Source organism: Gymnoscopelus microlampas (assembly GCF_963454915.1).
Source record: "Gymnoscopelus microlampas genome assembly, chromosome: 1".
Classification (NCBI taxonomy): Eukaryota; Metazoa; Chordata; class Actinopteri; order Myctophiformes; family Myctophidae; genus Gymnoscopelus; species Gymnoscopelus microlampas.
The window spans coordinates 14,527,525-14,549,647 of record NC_139962.1 but is presented as its reverse complement, the minus strand read 5'-3'; the positions used below and the strand labels follow the sequence as shown (position 1 = coordinate 14,549,647).

The following is a 22,123-nucleotide window of genomic DNA, read 5'->3' as shown; positions in this document are numbered from 1 at the left end:
ACTTGCGATCAGGTGATTATGTAATAATTTTGACATACCTAATTTTTCCTTTTCCTTTGCTGGATGCTGCTGCTGCTGCAGGTGCAGTTTGTGTTGTATGATATTTTTGTTGTATGCTGTTCGTGTTTGATGCTGTTTGTGTCATGTGCTGATGGTTCAAGATGTACAGTAGCTCTGTTGCTGTCATGTTGGGGCCCGGTGTGGCAGTGAAACATGGGTGCCATTTCTTCTTAGACCTTTCAATCGGACATTGCATTCATGATTTGAGGCATTTTGTTCCAAAAATGTGCTTTGCAAAATTAGACCTGCTGGTGGCGCTATAACAGGCCAATGATAAAAGGGTGGCATTTGTTCCTTAACATACATACAGTAGTGTGAATGTGCGTGCAAAGTTTGACCGCAATCGGACGCTGCGTTCATGATTTGCAGCATTTTGTTCAAAACAAGCCACTACTGCAAACTTTAGATGTGAATCTTAGCCAATCAGGATGGAATATGAAAAATCAAACAGATCCGTATGGCTCACATGACTATAGTAATCATGTATACCGATTTGCGTGAAATTTGGATAAAATGGGAAGGAGTAATATAAAAACATGTGTTTTACATAATTCGGCCTCCTGTGGCACTGTAAAAGGCAGATGTGAAAAATGCACGGCAAAGGTTTTTCCTTGGCCTCTAGGGAGTGCGCATACAAAGTTTTACACAGATCGGTGCAGTTATAGGTAAAAACACGAATCGGCCTGTTATAGCGCCACCATGAGGCTGATTTAAAAATGTTCAAGTGGCATTTCTTCCTCGGCATAGTGGGAATGTGCATGCAAAATTTCACGGATATTGGATGCTGTGTTCGTGATTTGAGGCATTTTGTTCAGAACGGAGCACTCCTGTAAACTTTGGAGGCCATTTTCAGCCAATCAGGATGGAATATGAAAAATCTGAAAGACCTTTTTCGTTGAATGACTATAGAGATACTGTGTAGCGATTTGCATGATGTTTGGACAAAATCGGTAGGAGTACTGTCAAAAATCTATTTTGCAAAAAGCGGCCTCCTGGTGGCGCTATAACAGGTCCATGTGAAAAATGTGGGGCAGAGGTTCTGAATTGGCATCCAGGGAGTGTGTGTGCACAGTTTCGCTGCGATCAAGCCAACAGTGCCGGAGATTAGCGGTACACAGAAAGACAGAATGACACACGGACGGACGGACGGACGGACAGGGTGCAAAACATACTCTCGCCATGCCTTTCGGCCTGGCGGAGACAGAAATATATTTTTGGATTACTGATGACCCTAAGAATACATGTGTGGTCTTGGAGCCATATTGTGCAATGAGTGTTATATCAAATGAAAGCTGGCGATGACATAGTTTCAGTGCCAAAATGACACAACCGAAACAATGACCCATAATAACGGTAAACATGTTGGTTTGTTTGGTGCCAAAAATGCACCAGAGTGCAAAAAAAGTCATACATAAATAATAATAAGTAGCCATATGCCCTTTTGGCAGTAAGCAAAGCATCGTGGGTAGAACATTCTTACCCACGTGGTAAATCTTTATTATAATTATCAGTTAGAACATATCATTAATAAATCATGTATACTGTACATTTGTAAAACATGAATGTTAACATTCCAAATGATTTGTAGGTGACCTTTACATTATTTGTAAATAATATAATGTTAATGTGTAATACTACATTTGTAAATGCTTTTAAGAATATTCAAATTACTTGATGAACACTCCATAATTGCATATTACTATGATCATTAAAATGTAATGATCATAGTAATAGGCTTCATAGTAAAATAATTTTAACACATTGTTATACATGAAATAAATAGACATGACTACTAATTGGTCATTTAATAAGCAATTAGTAGCCATGTCCATCTATTTCATGTATAACAATTTGTTAAAAAATGTCTAACCCTAACCCGCCTGTGGCAGGGTTTACTGCCCTTACCCTAAAGTCACCATGTGGAAATTATTTTGTATTTGTGAACAATCATCTTCCCAGTTCCCACCTGTTATAAATGATGTGTACATTTATTACCTGTTAAAAAAAGCTTTTTGCTGACTAAATTAAGCTGTCTTCTGGATCCTTTGAGTCTAAACAGGACACACAGATGAGTGTGTGTGTGTGTGTGTGTGTGTGTGTGTGTGTGTGTGTGTGTGTGTGTGTGTGTGTGTGTGTGTGTGTGTGTGTGTGTGTGTGTGTGTGTGTGTGTGTGTGTGTGTGTGTGTGTGTGTGTGTGTGTGTAATATACAGTATAAATATGGAGAGAGAGATAGAGAGAGAGAGATTCAAGACTGCCTCTCCGTTTTTTTATTACAATTATTTACTTACACCCATAATCAGCATTGCTGTACTTACACAATGATATAGTGACGTTGCATTTGCAAACAAAGACATTGAGCACCATGGACAGTAAACAATAAAACTAAAATGAGGTGGGATTTCCATTTTTCCTCTAGTTAGGGCCCTCTAGGCCCAGTCGGTTAGTCCGTTTTTTTTTTACAGCAGAACAGCATTCTTCATAGGCAAATGGACAAATGGAAATGTGTTAATATAAGTTATAGAACTATTTGATTCATATTTGTCAGTGCACTTGACAGCAAAAACACAATTGTACGTTTTCAATAACTTTTAAACCTTCGCCGCTGTCCCACTCAGTACATCAGCATCCAGGGAGCCCCATGCCATGTAATCATGTCTTCTGGAACTCGAGCCGTCCCTCGACAGATCACTGTGGTCCCTCTCATTATCTTATCTCCCTTTGTAACCCGCTGTAATTCCCCTCGCTCATGATTGATGATGTCGCTGTCTGATTACACCAAGACAAAACCCCATTAAGATCACCTTTCCCTTCCCGTGGCCAACGTCTCAAGCTCCACTGGTATGTAGGAGGCAAGAGTCTACATGAGATACTTTAAAAGATGCGGTTTAACCTTCACACCACCCATGATGTTTATTCTCTACTCTCCAATGGAGGATCGGGAGTGTTTACCGCTTTCACTGCATACTGGCAAGACAAGAACAGGCGTATACTGGTAGTAAGATAGCGCCAGACTAATAGTCATGTTATGACATTTCCTTTAGGGAAAGAATATTATACACCTGGAACGCATCTGTGTCACTTCTTGATTTGAGCTAAAAAAGTATTATTTTACACTTTGGCTATTCAAAAATAGCAGATATACAAGCTCGTCTGCTATTTTTGAAAAATCTTGAAAATGTGTGCAAATCCTTTTAATATATATTGTTTTAAAGCAAACATTTTGTAACTCAAATCTTTGCTTCTGGGGGTCCCTGGAACAACATATTTTGAGATGGGGGTAGGTGGCCAAATACATATCATTTTGGGGGTCCTTGACATGAAAAAGTTTGAGCACCACTGATATAGAAACTTTTTCAGAAAACTGTTTGGATTTAGAAGACATTTGTAGAATTGGCTTCAGGTCTCAATGGGTTAGAGAAAGAATATTATACACTGCTCAAAATAATGACGGGAACACTTTGATCCCTTAATTCTTTTGAGCAGTTTTTGTTAGCAGTATGTACACAGTTGAAAACTCTACTAAAATAATTAAGGGATCAAAGTGTTCCCTACATTTCTTTGAGCGGTATACTTTAGAAATACTGACGCAAGCTCGATTGAAATGAATAGCAATCACCCAGATGCACCTATACTGTATAACACGATGTGGAGCAAAGTGGCCGTGATAAGGACAAAAAGGAACATGGGAACAGTGGTATAAATCATTCAAATCGCAGGCCCTTCAGCTGGAGATCAGGTCCCGGGCTTGTCTCGCACAAATCAGATAGGTAACCTGTGCTCTTTTGAAAAAGAGACAGTGAGTCCCATCTCTCCGTGCACCAGGTGGGGACAGATGCCTCATTATGGATGCCACAGGGGACAAAGCCCGCCCGGCACCCGATGCCCCCACGCCGGCGTTTGGTTTCCGCGGCGACGACATGAGGCGGCCCTGGGTTGCTGCTGGGCCGGCCTCATCTCTGACCTCAGCGAGCGCAGGTCGCTCAAAGAGTCACATTAAACTTTCAGAGGGTCCAAAGGTCCCCGTCAGGAGTGTTAACAACAGCATTGTCCCGGCCCTCCACTGACTCAAAGAGCCAGTGTAACAAGGCACCTATATATGTCCCCCCCACCTCAAGGCCACGGTTGGCCCCCTGGGTCCACAGATAGAGTGACACAGTAAAAGTCCACCTACAGTGTGTCTTTGTGTGTGTGTTTGTATATGCAGTATATGAGAGTACATTTTTTCCCTCATTTTTAAATCGCACCTGATCGCAAAATTTGAGAGTTAGCATAATAGCAAGTTATTTTGCAAACAGTATATGATGTATGCTGAGTGCAGAAGCAGCAACTACTGAATCTGTGCAGCCTGCATTTTAAATCTTGTGTTGTAACTGGGCTCTCTAGCTCTTGTGCACAGAGGATCGGATTAGCTTTGAGAAAGCTCATAAACATTGGCGGCCCCTCGGATATTTGTTAGTGAATATTTCAGAAATGTTTTTTTAATGTTTAATTAATTGTCATTAATATTATTTCTTAATTTAATATATACTTTAGCAAATAATACATTCACCTAAAAGGTTCAGCTATCTAGGACTGTAACGTGTGGCCCATCAACAATGCAAGGTGTACAGTTATTACAGCCAAGGCCTTATAAACATTGTCCCAGCATGAACTCGTCATTATGCCATTATGTAAATATCTGCTCTCCTCAGTCTTCTAAATATTCTATCATTAGTTGTTTCTGTAATGTTTCACAGATCATTTATTCTTAGTTAACAGACAACAGATCACCCTTTTTTGTTTTTAATCCACTTTTATTCAATGTACTGGCCTAGGATACAATCTGTTGCAATTACTTTTGCTATGATTGTATGGTTGCATCATTTATTTTGCAAAATTTAGCCCCATAAAAATCACACCAGTGACATCTGTTGCGAGTACAGCCACTTCCAGCAGAGTAAAGCTGTAAAACAATAGACCTCCTACTGTTAGAACAAGGATGATTATCTGGGATTGACAAAGATGCAATAATTCAACAACAAACTACTTTTGGAAAACAAAGAAACACCTGCTCCAGATTCTGTGAAATAATTCCAATGGCAACTGAGGTAGCAGGAAATTGTGCAAATACAATGAAGGATGACAAAAATTGCAGTCTGATTGACAAATTTGCAGACATATAATAAAATATATTACCAATACATTGTCTTTACCCTTTCTCATCCACTGTCCTATTAAAAAAAATAGAGTAGCATTTACCACCAACTGAGAGCGGAATGTAGGCTACCTGCCCAGCCTGATACGAATGAAATCTTACAAGCAGGTAAAAAGATAAGGCATTTTAACAGGCAGCTGCAATTACCTTCTGCTGTATCATTCACTACAGCCCAGTTTGCAGCCTGAAACCTACTTTACAAACACCAAACAGTTAAACATAAAGGCACAAGTATCACCCGGCAAACAAACATGGCTTTGCTGCTCTCTAGTGGGTCTTTGCAGAATTCATATCACGCTATTCAATTCCACCTTTTCATGTAATCTCTTATGTTGGACTCTATCTGAGTCAGAAGAGCACCAAAAAGCCTCATTTTAGAAGTCTGGTCAAGAAGGTGACATTTTCCTGTGATTGCGTTTCTAGACTGACAACAAAATTACTGACTGACTGATGTGATAGGCATGTGACATGACTCTTCTTTCACTGGACTTAACCCTTTCCGAGGGTTTAACAAAATGCTCAATATTATAATTAAAGTATAGTAAGACATACAAAACCTGCAATTATTTTACATTGATAATTGAGGATTTAAGGCATTTGTACAACACATACAGTAGTTAGAAAGGATATGCAGCTTCTCTCAGAATGACACCAAACGGAAGGCAAAAGTGAAAAAATAATATACCATCAGCGAAAGAGCGCAGAAATTGAAACAATGGCTTTGTAAGAAGCGATAGAACTGTGAAATTTGTTTGTCTTTAGAAAATACAGTTTCCAATGGAAAACAAAATAATAAAAAGAACAGAATAAGACTCAATTAAAATAGTGATGAATGCTGTGTGTGCATTTGGACATTAGCGTAGGTAGGGTTGCAAAGCATCTGACAATTCACAGAAAAAACTCACAGAAATCTCCTGGGAATTCCCTTCTAGGAAAATTGCGGGAAGGTAATCAAAACAATCGGATTTTGGGAATGTACACAATTTCGATAAATTAAAATCAGTAAATCTAATCAGTACGCTATTTTCAGCATACTATTGAGTGCATACTAAATAGTATGTTTCACTTCACATACTACGGAATGTTAAGATAGTACCCCATCTGGTGACAAAGCAGAGGTACTACACATTAAACCCTTGCCACTGGCAAGCTACCGCATTGCAAAGTGAGATATATAAAGCAGCGTAGTGTCTACTGTTGCATACCAAAACATTTTTTGAACAAATTGATGTTCTGGTCCCTGTTTGGGAACACTCAAACCAAGGCATGCATCAGGCTGACCATTGATAGAGTTAAAAAGAATTGTTGGCCATTCGGGCAAACTTGAGACTCTTTGAGTCTGACACCGAGCCATCCTCAACAAGTGTGCATGGTGAAGATACTGATTGTGAAGATGAGACATGAGTCGGACTCATGCCTCATCTACACAATCATCATAGGATATGGCGGTCAGGAGGGGTAGTTTCAGGGAATATTTTTGTAGTTTACTGTAAAATGAGTCAACTAATGTCATTCTAGTTCAACTCGATAAGTGAGGAATCTGTGTCTGACGCTACGGAAGGCCAAGGATAGGATATTGAGGCCTCAGAATCCTTCTTCTTTTTTTTTATTTGCAACCCTACCTGTTTGAGTCATTCCTTGTGTTCCTCTTTGAATCCACGTAGAAAGAGGTAACTGAACACTGATGTGTTTAGAACAAACTGGATGAACCCAAAGGAGGAAACCCCATAGTTTTCAAACAGGAAGCCACCGATCGTTGGTCCAACGGTGCGAAGCAGAGACTGCTCAGAGGCGCACAATCCCAACATCGTTCCTATGTGCAGGGAGAAACCAGTTCCGACAATTAATTAGACAAATCATTTCATATATATATATTATTGTCACAAATGGTAATTTCTTAATTGTCTATGTCATAAGGGAAGGAGGTTCTGCACACTTGGATCATGATGTGAGGTCGCTCACATCTAGAGGTCGCACCACCTGATGTAGTATATATGCCCATACTCTGTATATTGGCATGCCCATATGTGTGCATATTGGTTGAATCGGCAGTTCTGGACAACTGGATATCCATATATGCCCATATAGGGACATATCGGTCGGATCGGCCGTTCAGGACAACCGTGTATCTGAACGGCTCGGAGGCGGGACACCACACTCCCTCGAGTCTTTGCCGATGCGTGAGCAGAGTTTGAAGTGTGGCCCATGACCATATATGGGCATATGGCCAAATATGGGCATAGAGGTCAAATCTGTGGCTCTGCACACTTGGATCAATGCACGTTTCTATAACTAGAGGTTCATCTAGAGTTTGGGCCGCCGCTACGCATGCCGAGTTGGAAGTTGATCGGTCACACCGCCAATGTTTGGAGATCCCTTTTATGCCCATATATGGAGATCGCTGATCGTCATCAGTATATGCCCATAAATGGGCATGCCCCCTTTTGTGCCCATATATGGAGCTGACTTATTTGTTTGCGCCTGACAACACATTGAAGTTAGACAACACACTCCATATTTGGGCGCGGCTGCATTGGGAACTCAGCCATGGTTATGGCTAAGTCATAGCCCGCATGCCGGCCGATCCTCCCTTAAGCCAATTTGAATATAAGATAAAGCCAAACATTCGGTCAGACTACCTTCATCAGGGCAAAGCACACTTAATTGTCTATGTAAAAAAATATATATACAGATAATTCTGTAACTACTTAAATCCTAAATACTTTGTTGACCGGTGTGGCCCAGGGGTTTATACCCGACCCGTTATATAAAATAGCTGATCTACAAGCTTACAATGTGTTGTGTTGCGTAAATCTGCTAGGGTTCATAAAACCTCTCCCTCCTCAAGATACCCCTAATGCAATTGGAAATTCAGCTGACAATGGACATTGACAGCTAAATGAATCCAGTCTATCTATATGAATAGATCCTTGTAGGTTCTCTCCAGAAGCAAACAGAGACATGTTGTTTATATCACAACCCACAGTAACATACAGTACAATAACCTTACATAGCTGCATTGATTCTCATCACAAGAACACATGACAAAGCCCTGCAATGAACTACAAATTGCAAAATTCCAAATATTTCAATTTTAGCCCGTTTCCCCCAACAATGCCAACAGGCAGAATGTCCACCTCAATCATTTTTCATTTTTCGCAGATTTGCCAGCTTGGACACGGGTGTTTGTATTTAAACAATGGTTCACAAAAGGAATAGATTAGCAGTCTGATTTTACACTGTTAATGATACCATATTACCCAATATACAGTACATGGGTTACATACATACAGTACTATAAGAGTATACATATATCCTTATACTATGTGGGTCAGACTTAGCCTGGTAAACCCTCCCTCCAGAAATCTCAATTGTATTTTATTTCAGGAGTGAGTCTGGCCTGCAGACCTATATGGGCAATTTGGCTGTGGGCTGGAGCTGGGCGGGAGTAATGTAGCTTTGATGTCCAAGTGGCCCTTTGATGTCCAATTAAGCCACTTTAGGCTGCAGTGATTATCACCAGGACCAGGAGTTAATGAGCAGCTTGTATGAAAAGTGTATTGATTAATGACGTGTGAACCACTCTGGTTCCACCTGATTGGCCTACCCCCGCTGTCAATCACAAAACAATGAGCGAGGACGCTAATTGGCTCGGTTAGTTTGTAATTCCGCTAGAAACTCCCACAATGGGCAATCAGGCCAGACTCACTCCTGGAATCAAATGGAAATGAGATTTCCGGAGGGAGGGTTTACCAGGCTAGGTCAGACTGTGTGGTTTGCCCAGAACTTCATTTTTCTTTTGTTCTGTTTGGCCAGACGACCTCTAGCCTCCATAGTTTGTTAAGTGTGTCTCTGCCTGTTTGGTGACACTGGGCACTGTGTGGAGGGAGTAGGATCTAAAGCCAAGGAGGGTACTCTGAAATAACCAAGCTTGATCCTCACTTAGCTCACCTACCTGATGCTGAGTGTGCGAGAATTGTGGAGTGGGGGTGGTTGGCTATAACAGGGGTTTTGCAAAACCTTTGCTGCCATTGCAGCAGCATGGCAATCCAAAGGTTCAGATTGTGTTGTCTGACAATATTGCCAAGATGCTTTTCAGCAGATGAAAGCCTGGCTGACTACTGCTCCTGTGCTTGCGGCACCTAACTTTAATCAGCAATTTAAGCCGTTGTGTTTCCGAACGGTGCTGATGGAGTAGTAGAGCACCCAGTGTTCTACTTCTCCGAAAAGTCTTCAAGTGAAAAAGAGGCCCTTGCTATGGTTCTGGCTTGTAACCATTTTGAGGTGTATTGTACGTTGGTTCATCTAATATCATATATTGTTGAGTGATCACAACTCTCTTGTGTTAAGAGGATGTGAAGGCTAATATAAATTAATAAAGATTTATACGTTGGAGTTGTGACAACCCTGGGGTTATCATTTGCGTTTGTCTGTTTTGGCCTGTGTTCCAGGTTGCAGTGGAACACAGAGTCGTCAGAGGCATGGGCGCCTAGTTTTACTTAAAGTTTTGGGTGGGGGGCAGAATTGAAGCATAATAGCCAGTGCAAAGCGTGGCGATTTTGTTTTTACCCCCGTCAGGGAAAATATTTGGCTTTGAAGCTATCTTAGATTAGATGTAGCCTAGGCTATTTGACAGTGCAGAAACATAATTGCCATGATATATGTAACATTAACAAGCGTCAGATGGACACAGACACACACACACCTGAATGTGATTATGGTAAGCTCACATTTCATATCACACACACCATACACTAAGAGCTCCTGTAACTTTCACATGCCCCAAAAAAATAATTTAAAAAACCTGGAAACTCTGGAAAAAAATATATAATGAATGCGAAAAAAAGTGTGCCTGTGGTCAGAGGAGATGTGGCACACCTGTGCAGCCTGGCTACTAAGCCGTATAAAATGGCTGCTGATGTCATTAAAAGGGTAAGGTTTGTGTGAGCTTCATCTGTTGTTGCAAGGCTATGAAAATACAGAAAGGACAAATTCTACACCATAGCATGCGTCATAGCTGCACACTGGGAGGCAAACTGGAACCGGAAGTTCGATGGAATGTATTGACGTCGGATTGACGAGCTTATGAATAAACAATATTTCATAATGATGGCGACCTTTGTCAGATAATCTGTCAAGACGTATCGCACATTATGTTCTGATCTCTTGTTTTTAGATGTGCAGACTATATTATTCTATTAAGGTATATAAATAGTACAGAGTACGTTTTTGATTGGGCAGTATGGGCTGTCAAAACATTAGAATTGATTGACATTGTCATTAATTCACAGTCTAGTGATGAGAGCCCATACTCTGCCCAGTCAGAAACTTACTCTGTGCTCTTTAGACACCAATACAATTATATAGTGTACACAACGAGGAATCAGAAAACAACGTACAGTATGATGTCTTCTTTTATTTTCCTGAACCGATAATTTTACAAAGGTTGCACATCTTTGTGTCTATTGAAATGTTGTATTTTATTGGCTGCTTTAAAAAGCTTTTCTGTACCTTATGTTTTTTTAATGCTGAATACTGCTGCAGAAAAATCCAATAAACAAAGTAAAAAAAAAAAAAAAAAAGTTGCACATCTTGCAATCTTTCATAGTTAGTGTTTATTCATAAGCTTGTCCAACCGGCTCTCTTGGACTTCAAAGCATTCCATCAAATGTCTGGCTCCAGTTTGCCTACCAGTGCGTCGAATCCACCAGCTGGAATTGGCGGACAAAGAATGTGATGTCATTTCCTTTCTTACACAGCTTTGTTTTGTTCCAAGGACCGTTTCTTGGCCAAACAAATATTCACGATGCCTTTTTGGATAGTTTATTCGTCACACTCCCGGTGTGTAAGGACCTTTAGGTGTCAACATGCCAGAGTGTGGAATTTATGGATGCTTCTTGTTTCAATAATAGCTTATCAATGTGACCCCTCATCTGGGTAATGAAACCTTTTCTATCCAATAGCACAGTGAAGAGAAAGGTTGCTTGGCTTCTATAAAGGGTGCAGCAACCGGGTACAGTTAGGGTTGTCCGATATTGGCTTTTTTACCGATAACCGATATACCGATATTGTCCAACTCTTAATTACCGATACCGATATCAACCGATACCGATATATGCGGGGATTATTGTGATTAGGGTAAGCTCAAATTTCATATCACACACACCATATACAGTAAGAACTCCTGTAACTTATTTATAAAGCCAAAAAAAAATAAAAAAAAAAAATTTTTTTTTTCAAAAACCGATACCGATATTTTCCCGATATCAATTTTTATGCTAATATCGGCCGATAATATCGGGAGGCCGATAATATCGGACATCCCTAGGTACAGTGGTTTTGAACTTGTATCTTACCAGTATCAGAAGGAGGAACACTCTTGGTGAGCATGCTGTCAGTGACCACGTTGAACATAATGAGAGACAACATCATTGGTATGGCTATGAAGCAGAACTGGAAGACATTTTGCATAAACGCCTGCCAGGAAGGAGAGATGAAAAGCAATACATTTAGGATTATACAACCACTATAACCATATACCACTCTGACTTCTGTCGTTAACCTCTGCAGAATCTTAGATTAACAGGCTCTATTACATAGACCAGCATATCAAAAGTGTGTGTGTGTGTGTGTGTGTGTGTGTGTGTGTGTGTGTGTGTGTGTGTGTGTGTGTGTGTGTGTGTGTGTGTGTGTGTGTGTGTGTGTGTGTGTGTGTGTGTGTGTGTGTGTGTGTGTGTGTGTGTGTGCGTGCGTGCGTGCGTGCGTGCAGAGATATCTACGCACCTGTGCCAGTCCCACTGCAGATGAGAGGCCGATGGAGAACAGCAGCAGTGACCACTCAGAGTATCTGCTTGTAAGACGACCAACCACTCCTCCCTGAATGAACTGAACACACAACCACTTTCCTTCACTTCATCATTCTTTATCAATCTATCTATCTCTCTCTACAGAATTATCAGAATGTACTGTATAGTTTACCTCTAAACCTCTAATCAATGCTAATTTTTATTTGTTACATCTCCTTAAATAAGTAACATCCTCAACATTGTACAAAGAATGAAACAAAGAAAATGTAAGAATAACAAAAGAGAGTAGCAAGATAAAAACATCTAAATAAATTATATACAATCATTTTGGGGTGCCAAAAAAAATCGGTGCAATCTTTTCTACTATCGGTAGCCACCAAATAGGGTGAAGACGCTGTTACTTATACCCCTGAGGGGTGTGTGGGTATTTGTCCAAGATTTGCTGACTGTACATTTTTTACAGCACATGTGAACATACATAAACCATTGTGTGTGTGTGTGTGTGTGTGTGTGTGTGTGTGTGTGTGTGTGTGTGTGTGTGTGTGTGTGTGTGTGTGTGTGTGTGTGTGTGTGTGTGTGTGTGTGTGTGTGTGTGTGTGTGTGTGTGTGTGTGTGTGTGTGTGTGTGTGTGCGCCTGCGTGCGGCCCCAAAACCTGCACCCTGGCTTTTACCCTTCTTTTATTTAAATTGGGCTTTCAAAGTGTCTTAGATATCCCCTGAAAAAGGACCCCTTTATAATTGAGAAGTTCAAAAGTCTACATTTTCCAAACTTTTAAAATGTATTTTAATCAAATCGTAAACAATTAAAAAAATATTGTTCCACTTACCATTTGTAATATGCCAAAGTAGGCCAGCAAATATCCGTTCTGTTGAGATTCCAGTTCAAAGACGTTTATTGCAATTATGGAGAACATGACTTGAAAGATTCCTAAGAAGAGAGATACCGGAAGTATGTTTGTTATTTTTTTTCTTTTTAAGGTATATCAGCAATTGTTGCAGTAGTTCTTTGCCCTCTATTCTTTGAGACACACATACAGGTATTTGGGGGCCGAGAGTAACCGAGTCTGCCATTATCTTGGAGGTGCAAACAACACATTGAGTTTTGTTAGACGGTCATATATGTTTCTGTACTAGAGAAAAAACTATGAATAAGTATCGGACTAGTGTATGGATGAAAAATGAAGACAGGATGTCCAAATATTGTTTTTTTCAAGCTCCTGAGTCACAAAAAGGAGCTTGTTTGCACCGTCGACACACTCATCAGACATCGGTTCCCTTCACCTCTTCGCACGTACTGTGACATCACTGTAGTAAAGTTTTAAGAATTACTGACTGTACCAAAATGCACAAGCGGTACAATAGACCTTTTTCACGGCAGCCATATTGACATAAACAGTACGGCCATGTTACATTCTGTACAGGTGTTACATAATAATTAAGGCTGTCTTCAATTCAGGCCAAACCGAGTCAGCCATACTGGCATGTAATTGGACTGTACAGTATGGTACTTCCTTCACAGGTGTTACCAGTGATACTAATTGAGGCTCTGTTCCATTTAGTGTAGCAGAGCCTTTCCAATGAGCCAACAGGCACAATAGCAGCAACCTGACCACAATGTAACACATTCAAGGCTCCGTAAATAAGTGTAGTCCCAAGTTTCCAGAGGGTGGCATAATCGTTTCATTTCCCCACAGATTGTCGTTCCAACTAAGATCTCGCCTCCCCTAGAAAACCCAAATAACCCGACAATCTGTCATTAGGTGCTTAATGTCCTCAAAGTCACGCACCCAACAAGCTTTGAACTGAGCAGATTGGACCTTCCGTTCCAGAGATAATGGCCAAAACATCTTGAAAACGGCCACTTTCGCCGGTTTTCGATCGGCGATTTTCGAGGGGGCAGGGGGGCAAAAAAAATCTCGCCTGCCCTAAATGTAATTCCTGGTTATTCCTGGTCCGCTACTGAACTACAGTTGTATTCTATTATATCAATTAATAGTGTGCTATATTCATTCATAAGAAAACCACATTAACACAACAAAATCCGGGTGTGTGTGAGTGTAAAGATCTACCTTTACAGGTACATTTTTCGTATCCCAGACTAACACTCAGTATTTTACTGTGCAGTGTGCACTTGCAAAACATAATTATTCACTCTTGTGTTTGGCAACCTGAACATTTTCAAGTTTCATGTTGTCCGGCTCGTGGTGTTTCGGTGTCGTTCGGCGGTGATGCTGGGGAACAACATGGTCGACCGTAATGTTGTGAGTTTGTGCTGGCCGCAATTAATTATGCTCCGAGAAGGCAAATGTATGGCGAGCAGTGAAAAGTAGCCTACGCCCCCGCAAATTAATTGCGCGCGTTGTTGCTTGTGTTGTTAGTGACATTGATATGTCGTTGTTGTGTTTAGTGCGAAACAATGACACGGGGAAATTTGAAGAGAAGAATGTTCTCCTGTAAAACTCACCCGATGGAAGGCCTGAGATTGTCTTCACAGTGAATGTTCTAGCCACACCAGGATACTTCATTAGTCTGGTGATTTCCCCCAGATCGAATACTGACTTTTTTTCTCCTGCAGTGGATTTAGCTGTCAAGAACACAAGAGACATAAGTTTATCAATTGTAGGTTTTAGTTGTTGTTTTTACCAAGAAATGTGGAGCTTGCTAAGAATCCATGGGGTTAATTTTTGTCACAAATCCATCTATTGGACAACAAAATACAATTTAGCAATTGTCACTCTGTCACTACTAGACTAGAGATTATGTGCTTTTTTTAAAGGACAGTGAGCAGCCCAATCCAATCCCCTTAAAAGTTTTCACCTTGTTGGGTTACTATAGTAAGCATATAATAACTCACAGTAAAGAATATAACACAATACATTTGTTATTCCTGAAACCCATGGCCGTTGTGTGCTGTAGCAGACAAAACTGTGCCTTACTCTCTGTGCTGTTCTGTTGAGCTTGTGGTTTAGTGCTTTTTGGAATCAAATTTAGAACCAGCGCTAAATTGACGAGACTCCCAACAGCACCAACACTTGCAGCAAACCTCTCCCTGGGAAAGTTCAATCAAAATTACAAAGACAAAAGAGAAGGTGGGAAAAAAAGATCAGTAATATAAAAAAGGGCAGGTCCATTTTGTCACACAAGCAAGAGGGAGCACAAACTACAAGGATTTTAATCTTTCTGGAAAGAATGTAACAATGCCTTTAATTGGTAATATTGGCCAAAAGGAGATGCAACACCTTATAGATAAACTGCCATCTTGACAAAGGTCTGTGATCTACTGGGCACATTTTCTAGTTTTACTTTTATATTTGTTGTAATTTGCTCCAGTTAAGAGCTCTGTTAATGGCCTACAAGGTGAAAGCATTTACCACAGTCATGTTATGCTTACAAATGTGCAGGTTCAACAGCATGACATTAACGGCTCAATGACTTTTAAATAAAGTAATTCAGTAATTCAGCATTGGAATAATAATGAGGCTTCAGCAAAAATACACAAACCCGACCAAAATGTTTAACTTGTCCAATACTCACCCATAATGTGTGGTGAGAGTACCACCTAATGTAGAGCCAGCGATCATACCAATGCCAAAACACAGACCAACTTTGGCCAACGCATTTGCCCGGTTTGCAGGCTCTGTGAGGTCTGCCACTATCATCTGAGCACCTGGAACAGGGAGAGAGTATGTAGGCTAGTACATGGAATGGAATTTCAATATGTATCCGACAACAATTACAATCAAACTTTATGTTAGTAGAGAAACAGTAACCATGTTTCCATTAAATATCGAATCACTTATAAACACATTTTTATAATATCACAGATAATCACCATCATCATCATGATCATGATCAAAATGTGAATATGGTGCTTCTCCGCCACACTAGCTGAAGCAAAAAATAAAATAATAAAATGTAAGTAACCTTGGCATGGTTATAATTGTCTTTGACCTTGTGACCTGTACTGTAGCATCCGATCATGGAAGATCTCGTTAACTGTCTGGTGTGTGTAGGCTTCTGTCAGGCTGCACTGAGATGTGATGAAGCAGACCAACTGCTGAGTTGGCCTGACTTACACAGACTCCGCCTATCCAGAAAGTATCGCCTATCCATTACAGTACAGACAGACACCACCTGTCCAATTACAGACACCACCTGTCCAGTTATCCAGTGTATCTTTCGCTGTTCAATTGGGTATCTGGTGCTATCCAACTGGGTATGTTGCACTGTCCAACTGAATAAATAGGTGGGGTCTTGAAACTGCACAGGTGGTGTCTGTAACTGTACAGTTGGTGTTTTGTAACTGAATAGTTAATGTTTTGTAACTGGAAAGGTGGTGTCTTATACTTGGACCGGTGGTGTCTTGTTCACCGGATAGGTGATGTACTGTATGTAACTGGACAGGTGGTGTATGTAAACTGGACAGATGGTGTCTGTACACAACTGGACAGGCTGTACTGTCCAATTTGGTGCCTCATAGATTTCTTGACGCGTTCACACACTGTGCATGTGTGTGTTGCGTGAGTATGGCTGTAATTATCTGGAGAACCGTCCAACCAGTCCAACCAGTCAACTAACCGTTATGCTATATAGACATACTGCATATGGAGATGGTTGTCCAGAACTACCAATCGGACCGATATGCCATAGATTACCATATATGGCCATATAAAGGGTCACAAGCAGACAGACAGACAATATATTGGCATAAAAGGGACAAGAATAGACATATATGGAGATCTCTATATACAGGCATAAAAAGGGACGCAGGCAGACAGGCAGATACAGAGATCTCCAAATATGGGCATAAAAGGGACACAGACAGTCAGACATGTACAAACACACAGATATCATGCATTTATAGATAGTTCGTTAAATGACACTTACCAGGTAAACCATGCATGAAGATTGCAGGAAGTTTTTGGATGAATAGCATAGTAGGACTATCTGCTATTGCTAGTAACCCGAAAAACACAGTGTTTGCAACATAGGTTAACGACAATGCTGCCCGTGCACCAAAGATGTCCGCAAATCTGCAAAACACAAAATAAAAATGCTGATTTTTCCAGACATACATATACACAGGGTTTGGGTCATCAAAGTAACAATAAGAACCAAACTTTACTCACCTTCCAAAAATTGGACCCCCGAGCAGTTGAATTACACCAACCAAGGTTTGCAAATAACCAAACCACAAAGTATCAAAGCCAAGTCGCTTGGCCAAATACTGTTAAAAAAAGAGAGGTATTTGTTAACGAGATGAACAGACTTTAAAGGATTAGCTCTCATTTTCTATACTTGCAACAACCCTGCTTTCAGTATAGTCTAACTATCCATCATTTACTGTGGCATTCTGACTGGTAGCCTAGTACGGAAACATTATTACACAACCACATCCTGTGCCTCTCTTCCACTGCCTGTCCACCCACGTGATCTGGTAAAAATCCCAAACTTCTATTCATTTCCTACCCACTGTATGTGATCTGTCCACTTCTAAATTTAACTGTATCATCCTATTCATTTACCTTGACTTGTGCATACAGTAGCTGATGACCTAAGTAGCACAGGGATCATAACATGTGTTTTGGTAAATTCAACAGTTAAACTGGGCACTTGCATGACTTGTCGTGTGTGTGTGTGTGTGTGTGTGTGTGTGTGTGTGTGTGTGTGTGTGTGTGTGTGTGTGTGTGTGTGTGTGTGTGTGTGTGTGTGTGTGTGTGTGTGTGTGTGTGCGCGCGCGTTTAAGTTGGGCACTATTTTGGGAGACAACTGGGCACTATTTGTGGGGATACCTGGGCAATATTAGAGTGCATCTAGTTAATATAAAGGGGTGCAACATTTAATCAAAATAATGGGTTAATCAATTATACAAAATAATACATTTTTAGGTTCCCTGTGAGCTTGTAGATTGACTATTTACACATTTTTTGCACAACACTGTTGTCCAACAAGGTATAAAATTGCTATGTTTTATTTTTTTGCATTATTTTTTTTAAAGAAATCACTTAGAATTTTGTGTTCAAATAAAAAATAAATATAAATGTGAGTAATATATCCCAAAATATCAGATTAGATTAGATTGATTATTGAATACTGGTTTGTTAACAGTATATGTAGTACAGTCAAAGGTTATGCTAAAAGGATAACACAAAAGGCCCCATACCATACAATACAATACAATTCAATACAATATTGGTAGAAAACTCAGTAGCATCAACAGGTATATTTAAAGGAAGGAAGGGAGGGGGGAGTTAAACTATGCCCACACTTTCAGTTTAGTTTTGAGTCGAGATCTTTAATGGGTAGGTTGGGTTGGTCCTACCAAAGAAGGTGAGGCCTCGTAGTCTTACTTTTCTGCCTTTATTTGGATAGCGAAGTATAGAGTGACAGGAAACAGGGAGAGACGGGGAGTGACAAGCAGCAAAGGCCGTCGGGCTCGGGAATCGAACCTACGGCTCGCTGTCAGACTGCGTTAGACTGTGGTATGCACCTTGACCACTAGGCCATCAGCGCCCCTAAAAGTTTGTTTTGAGAGATCTATAGTTTTGATTTTAGAGCCATTGTTAGTGAACCATGAGGTGCAAGCATAGATTAGATTTGAATACCCATTTATCTCAAGTGCCCACTTCGTTTTAGTGCCCAGTCTTCTCCAGTGGCATCTGTTTAAGTGCCCAGTTTTCCTCAGAGCCCACTTTGTTTTAGTTCCCTGCCCACTAGTTCACATACAATATTCCACTGTGAGCCTTCCCTTAATTACCTGTGCTAATTGTCAGTCAACAGTCAACACAACTCTTGGCCAGTCTCTCACAATGTTCATATTATATCATAGTTATTACTGTGTGACTAGTTTAACCTTTGGACAAGTCAGGTACATTTCCTGTAAAAAAAAAAGTGAAGGAGTCAAGGATTAAGTTGTCACACTCACCAAATGGGGCACTCAGGCAATGGTCAATGAAGAGTAGGCTAATTAATGTGTGGTGTATGATGTGCAATGTTAATATTGCCTAGTTGAATTTAGGGGCCTATAAGTTTAATATACTGTAACTGTAATAACTTTGTGTATCTTCTTCGGGCCACCTGGGACCTGGGTAGTGGCGACATGAATAATGGTTATATTACATATACTATATATTATTATTATTATTATTGCGACCGTAGGTCGCATTTACTATAGAAACCTGCTCCAGGTGTCCGTCCGTCACCCCGTCCCTCCGTCACACACGTCCCGTCACTCCGTCACACACGTCCCGTCACACTTTTGCCCTGCTCATATCTCCGCACCCGTTGCCCCGATCCATGCCAGATTTTGCACACACACTCCTTACCTGCCAAACTACACCCTCCAAGGACCCCCGGAGCTCCAGGGACCCCCAGCTGCCTCGGGGACCCCCAAGTGTAAAAAATGAGCACATGTGGACAAATTACCAAATGACCACCCCAACGGGGCTGCTCACGGGGCATTCCCGGGGACCACCCACTCCTGGTGCTCCAGAACGGATGCAAAAGTGGTGGCGCCCCCAGTGGAGGACCCCCTGCCACTGCAGCTCACATAAAATGCCGTAACTCGGGCTAGGAGCGTCCGGGAGAGCCGCGGCCGGTACCTATTCGTCCGCCAAGGCAACGCGGACACCCCACCCCTAATTTCTCACATGGCCCTCTTCTAGCGCCACCTTCAGGCCGCTTTTCACAACACATTTTTGCCCACTACTCCTACAGTTTTGCCCCTAAAAACACGCAAATTGCTACACACTACACAATATGTGTACACTCATGTCATCAACATGCCTGCCACCACATTTCTTAGACCACCAAACAAAACTATACATTGCCCACACAACTAGGCACCAATCGCCGTTACAGCCCTCTTCTGTATACATGTGACCTACGGTCGCTTATCTCCCGATTAGGGAGTCTTACTGGTTATTTACAAAAATAGGGACATCAGGTTGAAAGTGCCTTGCCTCTGTATTGGGAAATTAGTCTGCGCAAACTAAGTAACCTCATGACATAGTAAACCCTGAAAATAATAATTCATAACTTGTTGTATAGTAGTAGTAGCTGCCTATATACACACGTCACGTATTGCAATACTTTTGTGGTTGTCACAAAATCCCAAGGCACACTTGGACGTGTCACGGCACGGTTAATCTCTCAAAACAGATTTGTTTTGCCGATGGGTTCCCAGATTGGGGGCACGGTACACCCCAGGCTAAACCGTTTGGATTGTTTGTGTGCACCATGTATCTGAGCTTGAACATCTAGTCCAGTCAGAGGTTTAAATTCTAGACAATTTAATTGTGTAGTGTACATCCATGTTGAAAGGTGGGAGAATATTATTAAAGCGAATAGCTCTATATTTTGTTTTATTTTAACCTGCTATGATGATCAAAAATGTAAAGGAAGTCAACTCGTTCCAAATGAAAAATACAGATATTTGCTGGTCGGGAACGCGCCGTTTTGAATTGGGCACAGCTGTCAAAAAGTGTGCCTCTGTGTGAGGTTCCAAACGGGGCAATAAAAAAAAACTTATATATACACAATGAAGCTAAACATGTTTTAACAACCCGTCTTACTACGTCTTCTCATACTACTGTCTGTAGAAAGTCTAGGAACCTTTACATTTGTGTTATAACGTTGGGGGGGTACACCGTTTCGCCCAGCAGCAGCAGCAGCACCATTAGAAAGGGGTTATTTATTCTACATGTTTGGCTGCGTGTCACTTACAGCCTTGGTTCTCAAAGTGGGGTCCGGGGACCCCCAGGAGTCATTGAGCGGGTTCCAGGGGGTACCCAGATAAATGTTGGATAGTTAGTAACCAAATGGACCCTTATGTTGCTGTAACTCTGAGAGTGTACAAATGGAACCACGTGGACCCCTATTTGTACACTCTCAGAGTTATGGTGGTCCGTGGTCTAATGCAGGGGTTCCCAAGTGGGGTCCGGGGACCCCCAGGGCCCTATACATACATCAGCTATTTTCAAAAAATCTTGATATTCTTATTATTAACACCACATCTGAAAATCTTTTCAGATGGGGGTCCGTGGCCAAATCTGCATTCATTTGGGGGTCCTTGGCATGAAAAAGTTTGATAAACCACTGACTTACAGGAGTCACAGACATCTGCAGAAACATCCATGTCACGTCCAGGGTGGCGATCGCATAAGTGGCGTAAATGACCGTCGTTCTGCTGAAGTCGGTGGTCTTACTCTGAGGAGCTTTCCCGGACATATTTATTTCCCTCACAGCTGAGCTGACGATATGAGAAAGGAAACGTTTCCAACTCGCCCTACGTGTCCAGGACGAGATCAAATCCTTTAGGTATTTCCAAACATTGAAGTAGGCATGCCTTGATGAACTTTCACATCCAAGTCCGGTGCACTTTGATATATTGTTTAATAAGGGGGCGTTACCGAGGGCGCTTGTCTTGTGAATGGTAAAGTCCAGAGAATCCATAGCCTGAACGGATGCTGCACTGTGATTGGCCCTTTGGTTGTCAGGCAACCACTCACCATTGACAGTAATAGATATATTACTTACAACATTTCCAAGAAATTTTAAGCGTGCTTGCCGCTCACTATAAGTGTTATTTAACTCCCTTTGATTACTTGTAAGTAATTTTACTCAAATACAGTACAGTAATATTACAACACTGCATCTGGAGCAGCAACAGAATAAATATTGAATATTTTTACTCAATGTAATTACTTTTAAATAGTTTTTGTATCTTTACAGATTTTGACAACTTTTAAGTATTTTTACTCATTTTATATACTTTTTGGTATTTTTACTCATTTTATGCACTTTTAAGTAATTTTTACTCATAACAACTTTTAAGTATTTTTCAAATGTTCACAACTTTTTAGTATTTTTACCCAATTTATTTAACTGTTTTTCTGAATTCAAATTATTTCACAAGAACAGAAAAATACATAGTTGTTCAAGAATATGAAGGCTATAATACGGTATTTCCCCCTTCATGAATGAGGTATTTATTTTGAAGGCCGATAACGATATTCTACCGGAAGTGTTTACCATTACTTTGTAGTAGCATCATGTTCGCTC

The 22,123-nt window shown here is 40.9% G+C and overlaps 1 protein-coding gene across 1 annotated transcript; it reads right to left on the bottom strand.

Moving 5' to 3' along the window:
- Positions 1 to 4,729: 4,729 nt before the first annotated feature.
- On the bottom strand, positions 4,730 to 21,441 carry slc67a1 (solute carrier family 67 member 1). Its single transcript, XM_084052716.1, has 10 exons — positions 21,167 to 21,441; positions 17,191 to 17,288; positions 16,949 to 17,094; positions 15,596 to 15,728; positions 14,998 to 15,110; positions 14,526 to 14,645; positions 12,889 to 12,989; positions 12,039 to 12,140; positions 11,612 to 11,732; positions 4,730 to 7,068 (listed from the first exon to the last, which is right to left on the bottom strand). The coding sequence occupies exons 1-10, from the start codon at positions 21,287 to 21,289 to the stop codon at positions 6,887 to 6,889; spliced, it is 1,239 nt and encodes a 412-aa protein (XP_083908842.1). The 5' UTR covers positions 21,290 to 21,441; the 3' UTR covers positions 4,730 to 6,886.
- Between the last annotated feature and the right edge of the window lie 682 nt (positions 21,442 to 22,123).

Excerpts from the sequence above, each read along its gene's own strand:
- slc67a1 (XM_084052716.1), bottom strand. The coding sequence starts at position 21,289 with ATGTCCGGGAAAGCTCCTCAGAGTAAGACCACCGACTTCAGCAGAACG. Across the intron at positions 17,289-21,166 it reads TGCAGATGTCTGTGACTCCT|TATTTGGCCAAGCGACTTGG; the intron begins GTAAGTCAGTGG and ends TTTTTTTAACAG. Across the intron at positions 14,646-14,997 it reads TCAACAGAACAGCACAGAGA|CTAAATCCACTGCAGGAGAA; the intron begins GTAAGGCACAGT and ends TGTTCTTGACAG.